Source organism: Cynocephalus volans, chromosome 8 (assembly GCF_027409185.1).
Source record: "Cynocephalus volans isolate mCynVol1 chromosome 8, mCynVol1.pri, whole genome shotgun sequence".
Taxonomy (NCBI): domain Eukaryota; kingdom Metazoa; phylum Chordata; class Mammalia; order Dermoptera; family Cynocephalidae; genus Cynocephalus; species Cynocephalus volans.
In genome coordinates, this window is record NC_084467.1 from 44,408,961 (window position 1) to 44,427,865 (window position 18,905).

General features: G+C 40.8%; 1 protein-coding gene across 2 annotated transcripts in view; it reads left to right on the forward strand.

Annotated features, from left to right (window-relative positions):
• Positions 1–18,905, forward strand: part of SCP2 (sterol carrier protein 2) — a 109,894-nt gene that overhangs the window by 27,616 nt on the left and 63,373 nt on the right. For both annotated transcript variants that reach the window (XM_063104541.1, XM_063104540.1), the window contains exon 6: positions 12,369–12,495. In XM_063104541.1, the coding sequence (XP_062960611.1) occupies positions 12,369–12,495 (127 nt within the window). The remainder of the gene's footprint in view (positions 1–12,368; positions 12,496–18,905) is intronic.

Consider the following 18,905-nt stretch of genomic DNA (forward strand, 5'->3'; position numbering starts at 1 on the left):
CAGTTGATGGACACTTAAGTTGCTTCCACTTTTTGGCTATTGTGAATAATGCTGCTATGAACATTCATGTACAAGATTTTGCAGGGAGATAGATTTTCAGTTCTTTGGATGTATATCTAGGAACCAAACTTCTGGGTCAAATTACAACTCTGGTTAACATTCTGAGAGACTACCAAACTGTTTTCCAAAGTGGCTGCACTGTTTTACATTCCTACCAACAATCTATGAATGTATAAGTCTGCTTGGGTTGCCATAACAAAATATCATAGATGGAGTGGCTTAAACACCAGAAATTTATTTCTCACAGTTCTAGAGGCACCAAGGTGCCAGCCAATTCAGCTCCTGGTGAGGAACATCTTGCAGATGGCTGCCTCCTTGCTGTGTTCTCACTTGGCTTTTACGTAGTGCTCAGACTTGGAGAAGGAAGATCTCTCTCTCTTCCTCTTTTTAAAGGCCACCAATCCTATGGGATTGGGAACCCAACCTTAAGACCTCATTTAACTTTAATTACCTCCTAAGAGCTCCATCTCCAAATACAGTCACATTGGGGGTTAGGGCATCAGCATATGAACTTTGAGGGGGCATAATTCAGACCATAGCAACGAGGGCTCTAATTTTGCAACATCTTGTTAACACTTGACATTGTTTTTCTTTTTTGTTTTCTGGTGGCTGACTGATATGGGGCATCTGAACCCATGACCTTGGTGCCTTACTGTTATCAGCACTTGCTCTAACCATGCGAACTAGCTGGCCAGCCTGTCTTTTTGATTGTAGCTATCCTACTAGGTATGAAGTGGTATCTCCTTGTGGTTTTAATTTATATTTCCCCAATTGCTTATGATATTGAGCATCTTTTCATGTGCTTAATGACCTTTGTATATCTTCTTTGGAGAAATGTCTATTCAGATCCTTTGTCCACTTTTAAATTAGGTTTTTTGTCTTTTTATTATGGAGTTGTAAGAATTCTTTATATAATCTGGATAGAAGTCCTTTATGAGATAGATAATTTGCAGATATTTTCTACCATTCAGTGGGCTGTCTTTTCACTTTCTTAATGGTGTCCATTGAGGCACAAAGGTTTTTAATTTTTTTCCTTTTAAATGAAAAATTCCAGAATTAAAAGCTTTTGATTTTGATGAAGTTCAATTTATTTGTTTCTTGTTATTATTGCTGCTTGTGCTTTTTGACATCATACCTGATGTACCTTTGCCAAATCCAAGGTCACTAAAATTTACTCCTATGTTTTCTTCTAAGAGTTTTTAGTTTTAGCTGTTACATTTAAGTCTGTTACATTGAGTTATTTATTATTATTTTTTTTTATGGTGTGAAGTAGGGGTCCAACTTCATTCTTTTGCATGTGGTCCCAGTTGCCCCTAACACCACTTATTGAAAAGGGTATCCTTTCCCTCACTGAATTATATTGGCACCCTTGTTGAAAAGCAGTTGAATTTTGATGAGATTCCTAGCGAGGAGGTCTTAAGACAATTGCATTTCTTTTGGAAAGAAGTTCTCTCGGTCAGATGGTGGTGGCTGCGGTGGCTGGCGCGGAGTAGCTGAGGTGGAAAAGGCAGCCACTGGGCCTCAGGCAGCCGGGAAACTTGTGGACCTTCCTCTTGCCATCTCTTAAGGGAGGACCGCTGCTGGTGGCCGGTCGTGGGGGGTGACCGCCACTTTGCCCCCGGCAGGAGAGGCTGCCTCATTTACAGGCAACAGCTTTGAAGTGTGGAGCAGGAAAAGAACTGTTTCTTAGCTGCAAAAGTGAGTCTCGAAACAGGGAACACGGCGCCAGGGCTGCTGTGGATGCAGACAGGATCCCAGAGGCCGGGGCCGCGCTGAAGGCGGCCAGCTGCCCTATTCAGGATTCGAGGTTTCAGGCCGGCATTAAAGAAGATTCCTGGGAGCGCCTGAGCCGCGCCGCGACTGAACAGCCGGAGGCGGCAGTGGCCGAGAACGGGAAAGACGACAAACCAGAGACAGAGAGTGAGCGCCCGACCTGGCACAGCACTGTGAGTGACCCATGGACCAGTCCTGTGGGCGGCAGACGCCCACCCGGCTCCCGCCTGCATCATCAGGCCACTCACCGCCCCGAGGCTGCCTCCATTTTCCCAGGTCCGGGCAGCTCCACCCGGCTCGGCCGCCACTGAGCCCTCCCACTTTGCTTGGCCCGGCGCGGGGCTTTCCGGAGCCTGCGCACCGGCCTCCCCTCCCACTCCCTCCGCAGTTCTCTGGTGGGTTGGTGGCGTGGGGCGTCCCCGGCCAGTGTTGGGAGGACAAGGAAGTACGGGCGGGCCGGCTGTCACTCCACCGCACCCTGGACTCCGGCCCCCGGTAAACTTTCTGTTACTGGGAGGCAGATACCATCTCTGCGGCCACCAGTTCGGAAAAAAAGCTAACCAATTTCTGGTTGGGAATAGTGTGGTAGGAGAGTTCCCAGGTCCACTTGAACCTGCCGGAGAGCTGGCTGCAGGCAGGCGCTAGACTCGGTTTATACCGGGGGGATACAAAGGTGAACAAGTCGCGAGAAAGATCTACACAGTGCTACAAAGGCACCCAGAGCGACTGGTTGTCTGTGCCTAGCAGAAACCTGGTAGACTTCCTGGGCGAGGCGGTGCTGAGCAGGGTCTTGAAGGCCCAGCTGATAGACGAGGGTTGCAGAAGACATGCCCCAGCCCAGCACAGTGCACACAGAGTGGGGAGACATGCGGCAAGGGAGGTGGAGACTCGACAGAAACCATACACCATGTGGGGTCGCCACTGCACGTTCCAACAGCCTGGGCCAGAGCACACGGAACAGGGAGAAGTCCTGCACAGGAAGTGAAAGCTCAACAGCGATCACACACCCTGTGGTATGTGATCCACCAGCCCAGCAGAGTCCAAGCTGACCAGAAAGGTGGCTCCCCGGAGAAGCCCAAGACCCGAGGCAACCACACACACAAGGCACTAGAGGCCAACTGAGCAGCCACACAGGTAGCCATACGAAATTGGCAACCACAGCAACATCCTAGTTATTCATTAGTCTCAAGCCGGTGGACTGTGAAACCCCCTGCCACAATGAATAAACATCAAAAAAAAGATACCAGAAATACAAAAAATCAAGAAAGTACACCACCAAAAGTTAATAAATCTCAAACTCTAGATCCTATAGAACAAGAAGCCCTTGGAATGACTGACAAGGAATTTCGAGTGATAATTCTAAGGAAACTGAATGAGATACAAGAAAACACAGCTAGACATCATGATGAAATGAGGAAAAGTATACAGGAACTGAAAGAGGAAATGTACAAGGAAATCAATGTCCTGAAAAAAAATGTAGCAGAACTTGCTGAACTGAAGAAGTTATTCAGCGAAATAAAAAACACAACGGAGAGTTTAACCAGCAGGCTTGTCGAAGTTGAAGAGATAACCTCTGAACTTGAAGATGGGCTGTTTGAAATAACACAAGCAGACAAAAAGAAAGAAAAAAGAATCAAGGACATGGAAGAAAATCTGAGAGAGATATCAGACAACCTTAAGTGCTCAAATATCCAATCATGGGTATTCCAGAAGGGGAGGAAAATGGAGATTCCATTGAAAACATATTCAACAAAATAGTGGCAGAAAACTTCCCAGGTATAGGAAAAGTCACAGATCTTCAGATCCAGGAAGCTCAACGATCTCCAAACGTATTCAACCCAAAAAGGCCTTCTCCAAGACATGTCATAGTCAAATTGGCAAAACTCAGAGACAAAGAGAGAATCTTAAAAGCTGCAAGAGAGAAGCATCAAATCACCTATAAGGGAGCCCCAAACAGGCTAACATCAGACTTTTCATCACAAACCCTAAAAGCTAGAAAGGAATGGGATGATATTTTCAAAATACTAAAAGACAAAGATTGCCAGCCAAGAATACTCTACCCTGCAAGGCTATCCTTCCGAAATGAGGGGCAAATAGTATATTTCTCAGACAAACAAAAACTGCGGGAGTTCACTACCACAAGACCACCCTTACAAGAAATCCTCAAGGGAGTACTGGGTTTGGTTCCTGAAAAATAACTACCACTGCCATAAAAACCCAAGAAAAATCTAAACCCGCTAGTATAATAAAAATGGCATTCATGAAGAGAAAACAAGCTAACAAAAACACTATCTACAACCTAAGGAACCAACAAACACAGAAACCAAACAGTAAATCAGAAAGCAAGGAACAAAAGAGACTAAAGACAACCAAACAACCAGCAAAATGCTAGGAATAAATCAACACCTTTCAATAACAACTCTTAATGTAAAAGGCTTAAATTCCCCAATCAAAAGACACAGACTGGCTGACTGGATCAAAAAGGAGGACCCAACTATATGCTGCCTACAAGAGACCCACCTCACCCATAAAGATTCACACAGACTAAGAGTGAAAGGATGGAAAAAGATCTACCATGCAAACAAAAAAGAAAAACGAGCTGGAGTAGCTATTCTTATATCTGACAAAATAGACTTTAAACTAAAAACCATAAAAAGAGACAATGAGGGATACTACTTAATGATAAAAGGACTGATCCATCAAGAAGACAGAACAATCATAAATATGTACGCACCCAATGTTGGAGCAGCCAGATTTATAAAACAAACTCTATTAAACCTAAAGAAGGAAATAGACACTAATACCATAATAGCAGGGGACCTGAACACCCCACTGTCAATATTAGACAGATCATCTAGGCAAAGAATCAGTAGAGAAACACAAGATCTAAACAAGACTCTAGACCAACTGGAATTGGCAGATATCTACAGAACATTCCACTCAACAACCTCAGAATATTCATTATTCTCATCAGCACATGGATCATTCTCCAGGATAGATCACATATTAGGTCACAAATCAAGTCTCAATAAATTCAAAAAAATTGGAATTATCCCATGTATCTTCTCAGACCACAATGGATTAAAACTAGAGATTAATAACAAACGAAACTCTGGAAACTATACAAACACATGGAAATTAAACAGCATTCTACTTAATGACATATGGGTCCAAGAAGAAATCAAGCAGGAAATCAAAAAATTTATTGAAACTAATGAAAACAATGATACATCATACCAAAACCTGTAGGATACTGCAAAAGCAGTATTGAGGGGGAAATTTATTGCATTAAACGCTCACTTCAGAAGAATGGAAAGATGGCAAGTGAACAACCTAACACTTCACCTTAAAGAACTAGAAAAACAAGAACAATCCAAACCTAAAGTTAGCAGACGGAAAGAAATCATTAAGATCAGAGCAGAACTAAATGAAATTGAAAACCAAAAAACAATTCAAAAGATCAACGAATCAAAAAGTTGGTTTTTTGAAAAGATAAATAAAATTGACAAACCATTAGCATGGCTAACAAAAAAAAGAAGAGAGAAAACTCATAACAAAAAGTTAGAAATGAAAAAGGCGATATTACAACTGATTCATCTGAAATACAAGGAATCATTCGAGACTACTATAAACAACTATACGCCAACAAATTTGAAAATCTGGAGGAAATGGATAAATTTCTGGACACACACAAGCTCCCAAAACTGAACCATGAAGACGTAGAAAATTTGAACAGACCAATAACAATAAAGGAGATTGAAGCTGTTATCAGAAGGCTCCCAACAAAGAAAAGCCCAGGACCAGATGGATTCACAGCAGAATTTTACCAAACTTTCAAAGAGGAATTGACACCGATTCTTTACAAACTATTCCAAAAGATTGAAACGGACGCAAATCTCCCAAACTCATTCTATGAAGCAAACATCATCCTGATACCAAAACCAGGTAAAGATATAACCAAAAAAGAAAACTACAGGCCGATATCCTTGATGAATATAGATGCAAAAATCCTCACTAAAATACTAGCAAACAGAATACAGCAACACATACGAAAAATTATTCATCACGATCAAGTGGGATTCATCCCAGGGATGCAAGGTTGGTTCAACATATGCAAATCAATAAATGTGATACACCATATTAATAAAGTCAAACACAAGGACCATATGATCATCTCTATAGATGCTGAAAAAGCATCTGATAAAGTTCAGCACTCATTCATGACAAAGACCCTCTATAAGTTAGGTTTGGAGGGAAAGTATCTCAACATAATTAAAGCCATATATGCCAAACCCACAGCCAATATCATCCTGAATGGGCAAAAGCTGAAAGCTTTTCCTTTAAGAACAGGAACTAGACAAGGATGCCCACTCTCACCACTCCTATTCAACATGTGTTGGAAGTACTAGCCAGAGCAATCAGAGAAGAGAAGGAAATAAAGGGCATCCAGATTGGAAAAGATGAAGTCAAACTGTCCCTGTTTGCAGATGACATGATCCTATATATCGAACAGCCTAAAACCTCTACAAAAAAACTGCTGGAATTGATAAATGATTTCAGCACAGTATCAGGATACAAAATCAACACACAAAAATCAGTAGGATTTCTTTTCTCCAATAGTGAACATGCAGAAGGAGAAATCAAGAAAGCCTGCCCATTTACAATAGCCACCAAAAAAATAAAATACTTAGGAATTGAGTTAACCAAGGAGGTGAAAAATCTCTATAATGAGAACTACAAACCACTGCTGAGAGAAATTAGAGAGGGTACAAGAAGATGGAAAGATATCCCATGCTCTTGGATTGGAAGAATCAACATAGTGAAAATGTCCATACTACCCAAAGTGATATACAGATTCAGTGCAATCCCCATCAAAATTCCAAAGACATTTTTCTCAGAAATGGAAAAAACTATCCAGACATTTATATGGAACAATAAAAGACCACGCATAGCCAAAGCAATGCTGAGCAAAAAAAATAAAGCTGGAGGCATAACACTACCTGACTTTAAGCTATACTACAAAGCTATAATAACCAAAACAGTATGGTGCTGGCATAAAAACAGACACACTGACCAATGGAATAGAATAGAGAATCCAGAAATCAACCCACACACTTACTGCCATCTGATCTTTGACAAAGGCACCAAGCCTATTCACTGGGGAAGGGACTGCCTCTTCAGCAAATGGTGCTGGGATAACTGGATATCCATATGCAGGAGAATGAAACTAGGTCCATACCTCTCACCGTATACTAAAATCAACTCAAAATGGATTAAGGATTTAAATATACACCCTGAAACAATAAAACTTCTTAAAGAAAACCTAGGAGAAACACTTCAGGAAATAGGACTGGACACAGACTTCATGAACACGACCCCAAAAGCACGGGCAACCAAAGGAAAAATAAACAAATGGGATTATATCAAACTGAAAAGCTTCTGCACAGCAAAAGAAACAATTAACAGAGTTAAAAGACAACCAACAGAGTGGGAGAAAATATTTGCAAAATATACATCTGACAAAGGATTAATATCCAGAATATACAAGGAACTCAAACAACTTTACAAGAAGAAAACAAGCAACCCAATTAAAAAATGGGCAAAAGAGCTAAGTAGGCATTTCTCTAAGGAAGATATACGAATGGTCAACAGACATATGAAAAAATGCTCAACATCACTCAGCATCCGGGAAATGCAAATCAAAACCACACTGAGATACCACCTAACCCCAGTTAGGATGGCTAAAATCCAAAAGACTCTGAACGATAAATGCTGGCGAGGTTGTGGAGAAAAAGGAACTCTCATACATTGTTGGTGGGACTGCAAAATGGTGCAGCCTCTATGGAAAATGGTATGGAGGTTCCTCAAACAACTGCAGATAGATCTACCATACGACCCAGTTATCCCACTGTTGGGAATATACCCAGAGGAATGGAAATCATCAAGTCGAAGGTATACCTGTTCCCCAATGTTCATCGCAGCACTCTTTACAATAGCCAAGAGTTAGAACCAGCCCAAATGTCCATCATCAGATGAGTGGATACGGAAAATGTGGTACATCTACACAATAGAATACTACTCAGCTATAAAAACGAATGAAATACTGCCATTTGCAACAACATGGATGGACCTCGAGAGAATTATATTAAGTGAAACAAGTCAGGCACAGAAAGAGAAATACCACATGTTCTCACTTATTGGTGGGAGCTAAAAATTAATATATAAATTCACACACACACACACACACACACACACACACACACACAAAAAAAAAAAAACGGGGGGGGAAGAAGATATAACAACCACAATTATTTGAAGTTGATACGACAAGCAAACAGAAAGGACATTGTTGGGGGGGAGGGGGGAGGGAGAAGGGAGGGAGGTTTTGGTGATGGGGAGCAATAATCAGCTACAATGTATATAGACAAAATAAAATTTAAAAAAATAATAATAAAAAAAAAATTTAAAAAAAAAGAATTTCCTTTAACATTTTTTTTCCCCAATTCTTATCTTCTGATTTTATTTAACTGTTTATTAAAAACTATATACAGATATTTTGATTAAAACATTTGGCATATGGGAATGGTAATTATTTTGATGAGTTTATCTTCAAGAACCTTGGTAAACTGTATTAGCACTTCTAATATGAGGGTATTTCAAAAGTTTGTGGAAAAATGGAATTAAAGATTATATGAATTTTTCCACAAACTTTTAATTTTTATTTATTTATTTATTTATTTTAAATTTTATTTTGTTGATATACATTGTGGCCAGCCCAAATGTCCATCATCAGATGAGTGGATACGGAAAATGTGGTACATCTACACAATGGAATACTACTCAGCTATAAAAACGAATGAAATACTGCCATTTGCAACAACATGGATGGACCTCGAGAGAATTATATTAAGTGAAACAAGTCAGGCACAGAAAGAGAAATACCACATGTTCTCACTTATTGGTGGGAGCTAAAAATTAATATATAAATTCACACACACACACACGCACACACACACACACACACACAACTGGGCGGGGGGAAGAAGATATAACAACCACAATTACTTGAAGTTGATACGACAAGCAATCAGAGGGGACATTGTTGGGGGGGAGGGGGGCAGGGAGAAGGGAGGGAGGTTTTGGTGATGGGGAGCAATAATCCTTTAACATTTCTTATAGTGCTGGTCTATATGTGATAAGTTCTCTAAGCTTTTGTATGTTTGAATAAGTCTTTATTTACCTTATTTTTTGAAAGATATATTTGCTGGGTACAGAATTCTAACTTTTTTTGTTGTTGTTGTTAGTATGTTAAAGATGTTGGTTTGCCATCTTCTGGCTTTCGTTGTTTCCAATGTGCGGTCTGCTTTTGTATTAGTCTGTTTCTGTTGTTTAAAACAAAATATCTGGAACTGGGTAATGGGTAAAGAAACAATATTTATTGTTTTGGAAGCTAGGAAGTCCAAAATCCATGGAACATATCTGGTGAAGGCCTTGCTGGTGGTGACAGTGACACAGGAGTCTCACAGGGGAGAATATGACAGAGCAGAGAGACTAACCTCCTCATTCTCATTCACTCTCCTTTTCAGGCCACCAGAACCACTCCCATTATTCCAGGAATGTATCAATCCATTCATGAGAGTGCAGTCTTCACAATCCAGTCACCCCTCCAAGGCCCTATGTTTCAACTACCACAATAGAATTTCCCACCCTCTTAACACTGTCACGGTGGAGACCAAGCCTCCAACACATTAAACTTTGGGGGGCACGTATCAATCTATAATAGCTGTCATTCTTATTTTTGTTCCTCTAGATTTAATGTATCTTTTTTCTTTGGTTGCTTTTAAGATTTTCTCTTTATTAATTTTGAGCAATTTTATCATGCTATACCTTGGTTTATTTTTTTGTTTCTTTTGCTTGGAGTTTGTTGAGGTTCTTGAATATGTGGATTACCATTTTTATCAGATTGGAAAAAAATTGAGCCATTTATATCATAAAATTTTTTTTTTCTTCTTCTTCTTGACTTCCCTCTTCCTTTATTGTCTCTTCTTCTGGGACTCCAGTTACATATCTACTAAACTTGTTGACTGTTTTTCCACAATTCATTGATGCTTTGTTCATTTTTTTCACAGTCTTTTTCTCTATATATTTTATTTTGGATATATTGCTATGCACCCAAATTTACTAATCTGTGCTGCAGTGTCTAATCTGCTGTTAATTCTATTCAATGTACTTTTTATTTCAGACATTGTATTTTCAATTTCTAAAAGTTTCATATATGTCTTTTAAAGATCTCTTCTGTGTTTTTCTTTGTTGTACTCATTCTTTCTTATAAGTTCTTGAACAAATGGAGTGTATTTATAGTAGCTGTCTTAATGTTGTTGTCTACTAATTCCACCAATTGTGTCATTTCTAGGTCTATTCTGGTCTATTTGTGTTGATTGATTTATCCACTTATTATAGTTTGTACTTTTCTGTTTCATTGCATGCCTTGTAATTGTAATTTATTTTGTGTTTTTCTTGGTGGTTGGCCAGAGTGGGGATCGCCTTGTAATTTAAAAAAAAATTTTTTTAGCATATTCATTGTTACAAATCATACTTATTGTTTATGCCCCTTATCCAATCCCCTCCCCTGCCTCCCTGCTCCCCTTCCTCTGTCCCATTCCCCGTCTCCCTCCCCCTCTAATAACTATAGATTTGTTCCCTCCATCTGATAGATTAACTGCTCCTCTGTTGGTTTGTTGCCTAGATGATCTGTCCAGTACTGAGACAGGTGTGATCAAGTCCTCCCCTATTATCGTAAATCAGATGTTTCTTTTATTACTCTAGAGTGTGCTTTATGGAGAGAAAGGACCTCCTCCTTTTTTTTTTTTTTTTTTTTTTTGTCTCCGCTGGTGCCTGTTCTTGTGTCAATGCAGTTGAGAGTCTGGTGTGCCATCTGCACGGTGGCTGTGACTGCTGCTATAGAGACTAGCTGTCTTTGTGGCAGCCATGTCAGTCTCTCTCTCTCTCTTTCTCTGTTGCTCTCTCTCTCTCTGTATAGTTCTCTTCTCTCCAGTACTCTTCTCTGTGAGTTGTAGATGCCTTGATCTCTCTGAGCTCTGAACTCCATTTTGTAAATTCAGGAAGACTGCTGGACTCTGTTATTCCTCCCTACTCTTTGTAGGTGGTAATCTGAGGGCAATCATAGTATTCACCTTGTTTATTTTACTTCTGTTAGAGATCACTGTCTTATGCTTTATGTTGTTCATTTTCTGAAATATTTTTCAAGTTTTAAGTGGTTTAAGATAGAAGGGTAAATCTGGTTTCTATTAGCCCATCGTAGCTAGAAGCAGAATTTGTATCTTATCGTTTTAATTAGCATTCCTTTTTTACTTATGTATGAACATTTTCTATATGTTTTTGAAATTCTTTTTTATTTCTTTTGACAGGAAAACGATTCCCCCTATGGTCATCCAAACATATATTTATGTCTCTTTATTTTTAAGATTTTATGTTCAGAGATTCCACAAGACCCATTTATCAACTCAGTTGTCTTTACCTTTTGGGTTGTCGGGTTATTAATCATATCTAACTAAAATGATTTATTTTCTTCCTTTAAGCTTAATTTTTCCTTAAGCAAGAAGAATGGCTGAACCGTATTCCCTTTATAACCCCTTTGTGGACCAAAAAATTTATCTTTATTTTTCTATTCAACAATTTATGGAATGTTGACTCTGTGGCAGGCCGTATGCTAGCATTGGGTCTACATATAAAGGTGTATACAAAGGAGTTCCTGCCCTCAGGGATCTTATAGTCTAGTGGATAAACCGACGAGAAACACCTTTCCTTTTGTGGAATGTTTGCAGTGGGAACCGTGATCTTCTATTCTAGACCCATGGAAAAAGAGGTGGTTACACTCTCTCTATCACTTTATCCTTATCTTAATTAGCTCCTTTTCTCAAACCCCCAATTAAGCTCCTGCCTTAGGAACTTTGTTCTTGCTGTTTTCATCTGCCTTGAGTGATCCTTTCCCATGGTAATTTATATGACTTACTCTCCATTCCTTCATATCTCTGCTTAAATATTGCTTTATCAATGAGACCTCCCTTGACTATTGTCTATAAAATAGCACTTTCCACCCTCAGTCTTTATCCTCTTACTCAAATTTATTCTTCTTCGTAGCATTGTTATTTATATTTTTATTTATTCTTGTCCCATCACCTTCTATCCCCTTCCCCCTCAATTGTAATGCCAGGTGAGCAGAGTCTTTATCTGGTTTGTTCACTCTTTATTCCCCACACCTTGAATAGTTATTGCTACATGGATGGTTGATAAATATTTCTTGAAATGATTAATACCTCTTTTATCACATAATTACTTTTTCTTCTTCCCACGTTTCCCTACAAAGCATTTCGTGACTGATTTTATACATATTGAACATTTTTGGTTTACTGTGTTCTTAGAATAAACAAATGTCTTAGTAACACTGTAATAGTTTATAGTGATACTTACCATGCCTGCTACTTACTAAATTTTGTTTCTCCCCCGACTCTTAGTTTTCAGATAGGACCAGTCCATTAGATAAACATCTTGATGTCCTGATCAATAAGTATGGATTGTCTGAGCACCCAGTTGCTTCTCAGATGTTTGGGTGTGCTGGAAAAGAGCACATGGAAAAATATGGTATGTAAAAAAAAAACTTTAAGGCTTATTACTAGTTATATACACGAGAAGAGAAACAGTAGGTGTTTATTGAGGAAGTGTGGAGGATGCTGGGATATATAAGATATAAAATGGTTTTCAAGTTAAGTTGAAGAAATAGTCCCTGTAGAATTTAGTTGTGGAGAAAGTATTTAAATATAGGACATCATATGAGAAGTACCTAGAATATCCACAGCAGGAAATTGAAATAGGAAAAGTAACAGAAATCTTGTCTTCTTTAACTACAAAAAATTGATGAGCATCAGTTCTGAATATGATAATGAAACTTAAAGCTTGGTGTTCATAATAGAGTTATACAGCCAAATTTTATTCTCAGTATCTGAAACCATCGGGAGTCCATCATCATTTGTCATTCCGTGGTGTTTTATGAGGTTAAAATTTCAAAGCTGATTTTTATTTTGTAGGTAAACATCCCAGTTTTTTGACTGATGGTCAGCAATTGGCCTGTCTCAGCCAGTTAGGTAAATCATGGAATAGTGCAGCGAAGGCTTTTTTTCATTGTATGACTCTGAACCAGTGTGATATTGTGTATTGTGAGATAAGAAAGAAAATAATCACATTTGAAAGTTCAGCATTCCTATTCTTTGCAGGAAAAATATCCGAGATTTGATAGCCAGGATCAAGTGATCAGAAAGGAAAGAAATCTTCAAGGAAGGACGGTGGGGTCACATGGAGGAGAACTGCCAGTTTTTGTCATGGGACTTTCTTTCTTGAAGCTGTTTCTTACCGTCTTAAACTCAATTCATTCCAATCTGCTTCTTTTCTTTCTCAAGGCCACCAGTGTTCAACATGCTTGCCATATCCAGTAAATACTTTTTAATTCTGATTTAATAGATCTCTCAGCCCTTTCAATTCCTTTTGTCCATTGCCTGTTGAAACATTCTCTTGTCTTGGACTCCACGACACCTCATTCTATTATTTCTTACCTACTTGGCTGTTCTTTCATTTCCTTTTCAGTTGAGTAACTCATTTATTGATTGATTGATTGGGGGCTGGCAGGCACAGGGATTGAACACTGGACCTTGTTGTTATCAGCACCACACTCTAACCAACTGAGCTAACTGGCCAGCCCTCAATAACACATTTAAAATATTATTATTTTTTTAAAAAAGATGACCGGTAAGGGGATCTTAACCCTTGACTTGGTGTTGTCAGCACCACGCTCTCCCAAGTGAGCAAACCAGCCATCCCTATATAGGGATCCGAACCCGTGGCCTTGGTGTTATCAGCACCACACTCTCCCAAGTGAGCCACGGGCTGGACCAAAATATTATCGAGTTCTTAGTATATTTCAGATATTGTTCTAGGCACTGGAATATAGCAATATATTAGTTGGCTATTGCTGTGTAAATAAAGCCACCCCCAAATTCAGTGAAAATTTATTTTCACTGAAAATTTACTGAAAATTTATTTTCAGTAAAAATAATTTTACTCAACAATTATTTATTATTATAGTTTGCAAGTTTTTTTTTTTTTTGGCAGCTGGCTGGTTCTGGGATCTGAAGCCATGACCTTGGTATTACTTGGTTCTGTAACCAGCTGAGCTAACCAACCAGCCCCCTAGTTTGCAAGTTTGTAGGTAGACTGAGAATCAGCTAATCTAAGCTGGCCTCAGCTCTTCTTGGCTGGGTTTGCTCATATGGCTTTAGGTTGGATGGAGGCTCTGTTGTGGTCTTGTTTGGCTGGGTCATATGTCTCTTATCCTCCTCCTGTAACCAGAGGGCTAACTCTGACATGTCCTTTTCATGGTAATAGTGGAAGCACAAGAGAATAATCTGAAACATGCAAAGACCTTTTGAGACTTAAGCTGTTGACCAAAGCAAAACAAATGGCAAACTTGGAGTCAAGATATGGAGAAATGTACTCCACTTCTTTTGTGGTAAGAAACTGCAAAGTCTGATTGCAGAGGATATTCAGCAGGGAAAAATAATTAGCGCATTCATTCATAAGCAGTAAATAAGATGACGAGAAGTTAGGTTTTTGCTTAAATTTCTAGCAGGGGAGAGACAATAACACATGAAAAAACTAAGATAGTTTCAGATAGTTATTAGTCCTGTGAAGATAATAAAACAAGTTAATGTGCTTGTGGGGAGAAGATGGGAAATTTAGGATAGTCAGTTATGACCTTTGCACTTGTATATCCATTTGGCATCTTGGCATCTCTGCTTGTACATCTAACAGGCTTCTCAAATCATGTTCTTGTTTGTTTCTGTAAAGGTTTTATTCTGCTCAGAGGGGACAGGGGGCTCTGCCTTCCTCATGACAGCCAAGATGTTGCTTAGCTCCTCTCACTTCCTCTTGGTGCCAGTGTGTCCCCCCACACTTTTCTTTTTTTTTCTTTTTTCTTTTTTTAAATTTATTTTTATTTTTATTTTTATTTTTATTTTTTAAAATTTTATTTTGTCGATATACATTTTGGCTGATTATTGCTCCCCATCACCAAAACCTCCCTCCCTTCTCCCTCCCCCCCTCCCCCCCAACAATGTCCTTTCTGTTTGCTTGTTGTATCAACTTCAGCCCCACACTTTTCTTGATGAACTTGTAGGTACGTTTGTTCTTGGCACCTTGAGGAACTCCATGCACAATGTTCGTACGCGGCAAAGCCACACACCTCTCGGATCAGGTCTCGCACAAACTTTGTATGCTTCGTGAGGCACCTGTGGCGGTGGCAGCTGTGCCTTGGCTTGCTCACGTTTTTGGTCACTTTGTGGCCCTTGTTGAGGCCCACAGCCATAGGGTAGCACAGAGTCATGGCTGCTGCTCTTCAATGGCTGCTGCGGTGGAAGGCTCTTTTTTCTTTTTTTTAAAAATTGTAGCTAAACATCTTTCTGTTTTTAAAAATTATTTCTTGTTTTCATTCCCATTGTCTAGTCTCCCAGTGTGCAAGCTCACTCACCTTCTCTCAGTGTCTTCAGTAAACCGAAGAATTTCCTGCCCTAGAACATCAGCAAATGCAATTCCCTCTGGCTTCAGTGCTCTTAACCTCATTCTTTCAAGGTCAGCTCTTCTTATCCTTTAGGTCTTAAAAAAAAATCTTATCTCATATCTCCAACATTTTACAAAAGATATCTTCCTTGGGCTGTCTAATTGGCATCTCAGACTTAACAGGTTTAAAACTGAAGTCCTGACTAGTGAGAGGCTTTTCAAGATGGCGGCGGCTGCGGTGGCTGGCGCGGAGTAGCTGAGGTGGAAAAGGTGGCCACTGGGCCTCAGGCAGCCGAGAATCTTGTGGACCTTCCTCTCGCCATCTCTTAAGTGAGGACTGCTGCTGCTGACCGGTCATGGGGGGTGACCGCCACTTTGCCCCCGGCAGGAAAGGCTGCCTCATTTACAGACAACAGCTTTGAAGTGTGGAGCAGGAAAAGAACTGTTTCTTAGCTGCAAAAGCGAGTCTCGAAACAGGGAACACGGCGCCAGGGCTGCTGTGGATGCAGCCAGGATCCCGGAGGCCGGGGCCGCGCTGAAGGCGGCCAGCTGCCCTATTCAGGATTCGAGGTTTCAGACCAGCATTAAAGAAGATTCCTGGGAGCGCCCGAGCCGCACCGCGACTGAACAGCCCGAGGCGGCAGCGGCTGAGAACTGGGAAAGGCGGCAAACCAGAGACAGAGAGCGAGCACCCGACCTGGCACAGCACTGTGAGTGATCCCTGGCACAGCTCTGTTCGGGAGGTGGATGCCCACGCGGCTTCCGCCTGCACCACCAGGCCACTCACCGCCTGGTGCTGCCTCCATTTTCCCAGGTGCGGGCAGCTCCGCCCTGCTCGGCCATCACTGAGCCCTCCCACTTGCTTGGCCTGGCGTGGGGGCCTCCGCTCCCACTCCCTCTGCGGTTCTCTGGCGGGGCTGGTGGAGGGGGTGTCCCGGGCCAGTGTCGGGACGGCAAGGAAGTACGGGCGGGCCGACTGTCACTCCACCACACCCTGGACTCCGGCCCCAGGTAAACTCCCTGTTACTGGGAGGCAGATACCGTCTCTGTGGCCACCAGTTTGGAAAAAAGCCTAACGAATGCCTGGTTGGGAATAGTGTGGTAGGAGAGTTCCCAGGTCCGCTTGAACCTGCCGGAGACCAGGCTGCAGGTGGGGGCTAGACTCGGTTTATACTGGGGGGATACAAAGGTGAACAAGACCCGAGAAAGATCTACATAGTGCTACAAAGGCACCCAGAGAGACCAGTCGTCTGTGCCCAGCAGAAACCTGGTAGACTTCCTGGGCGAGGCGGTGCCGAGCAGGGTCTTGAAGGCCCAGCTGATAGACGAGGGGTGCAGAAGACACGCCCCAGCCCAGCAAAGTGCGCACAGAGTGGGGAGACGTGCGGCCAGGGAGGGGGAGACTCGACAGAAACCACACACCCGGTGGGGTCGCCACTGCACGATCTAACAGCCTGGGCCAGAGCACACGGAACAGGGAGAAGTCCTGCACAGGAAGTGAAAGCTCAACAGAGATCACACACCCTGTGGTACGTGATCCACCAGCCCAGCAGAGTCCAAGCTGACCAGAAAGGTGGCTCCCCGGAGAAGCCCAAGACCCGAGACAACCACACACACAAGGCACTAGAGGCCAACTGAGCAGTCACGGAGGGAGCCATACGAAATTGGCAACCACAGCAACATCCTAGTTAGTCATTAGTCTCAAACCGGTGAACTGTGAAACCCCCGGCCACAATGAATAAACACCAAAAAAAAGATACCAGAAATACAAAAAATCAAGAAAGTACACCACCAAAAGTTAATAAATCTCAAACTCTAGATCCTATAGAACAAAAAGCCCTTGAAATGACTGACAAGGAATTTCGAGTGATAATTCTAAGGAAACTGAATGAGATACAAGAAAACTCAGCTAGATATCATGATGAAATGAGGAAAAGTATACAGTATCTGAAAGAGGAAATGTACAAGGAAATCAATGTCCTGAAAAAAGATGTAGCAGAACTTGCTGAACTGAAGAAGTTATTCAGCGAAATAAAAAACACAACGGAGAGTTTAACCAGCAGGCTTGTCGAAGTTGAAAAGAGAACCTCTGAACTTGAAGATGGGCTGTTTGAAATAACACAAGCAGACAAAAACAAAGAAAAAAGAATCAAGGACATGGAAGAAAATCTGAGAGAGATATCAGACAACCATAAGCGCTCAAATATCCGAGTCATGGGTATTCCAGAAGGGGAGGAAAATGGAGATTCCATTGAAAACATATTCAACAAAATAGTGGCAGAAAACTTCCCAGGTATAGGAAAAATCACAGATCTTCAGATCCAGGAAGCTCAACGATCTCCAAATGTATTCAACCCAAAAAGACCTTCTCCAAGACATGTCATAGTCAAATTGGCAAAACTCAGAGACAAAGAGAGAATCTTAAAAGCTGCAAGAGAGAAGCGTCAAATCACCTATAAGGGAGCCCCAATCAGGTTAACATCAGACTTTTCATCACAAACCCTAAAAGCTAGAAAGGAATGGGATGATATTTTCAAAATACTAAAAGACAAAGATTGCCAGCCAAGAATACTCTACCCTGCAAGGCTATCCTTCCGAAATGAGGGGCAAATAGTATATTTCTCAGACAAACAAAAACTGCGGGAGTTCACTACCACAAGACCACCCTTACAAGAAATCCTCAAGGGAGTACTGGGTTTGGTTCCTGAAAAATAACTACCACTGCCATAAAAACCCAAGAAAAATCTAAACCCGCTAGTATAATAAAAATGGCATTCATGAAGAGAAAACAAGCTAACAAAAACACTATCTACAACCTAAGGAACCAACAAACACAGAAACCAAACAGTAAATCAGAAAGCAAGGAACAAAAGACACCTAAGACAACCAAACAACCAATAAAATGCTAGGAATAAATCAACACCTTTCAATAACAACTCTTAATGTAAAAGGCTTAAATTCCCCAATTAAAAGACACAGACTGGCCGACTGGATCAAAAAGCAGGACCCAACTATATGCTGCCTACAAGAGACCCACCTCACCCATAAGATTCACATAGACTAAGAGTGAAAGGATGGAAAAAGATTTACCAAGCAAACAGAAAAGAAAAACGAGCTGGAGTAGCTATTCTTATATCTGACAAAATAGACTTTAAACTAAAAACCATAAAAAGAGACAATGAGGGACACTACTTAATGATAAAAGGACTGATCCATCAAGAAGACATAACAATCATAAATATGTATGCACCCAATGTTGGTGCAGTCAGATTTATAAAACAAACTCTATTAGACCTAAAGAAGGAAATAGACACTAATACCATAATAGCAGGGGACCTGAACACCCCACTGTCAATATTAGACAGATCATCTAGGCAAAGAATCAGTAGAGAAACACAAGATCTAAACAAGACTCTAGACCAATTGGAATTGGCAGATATCTACAG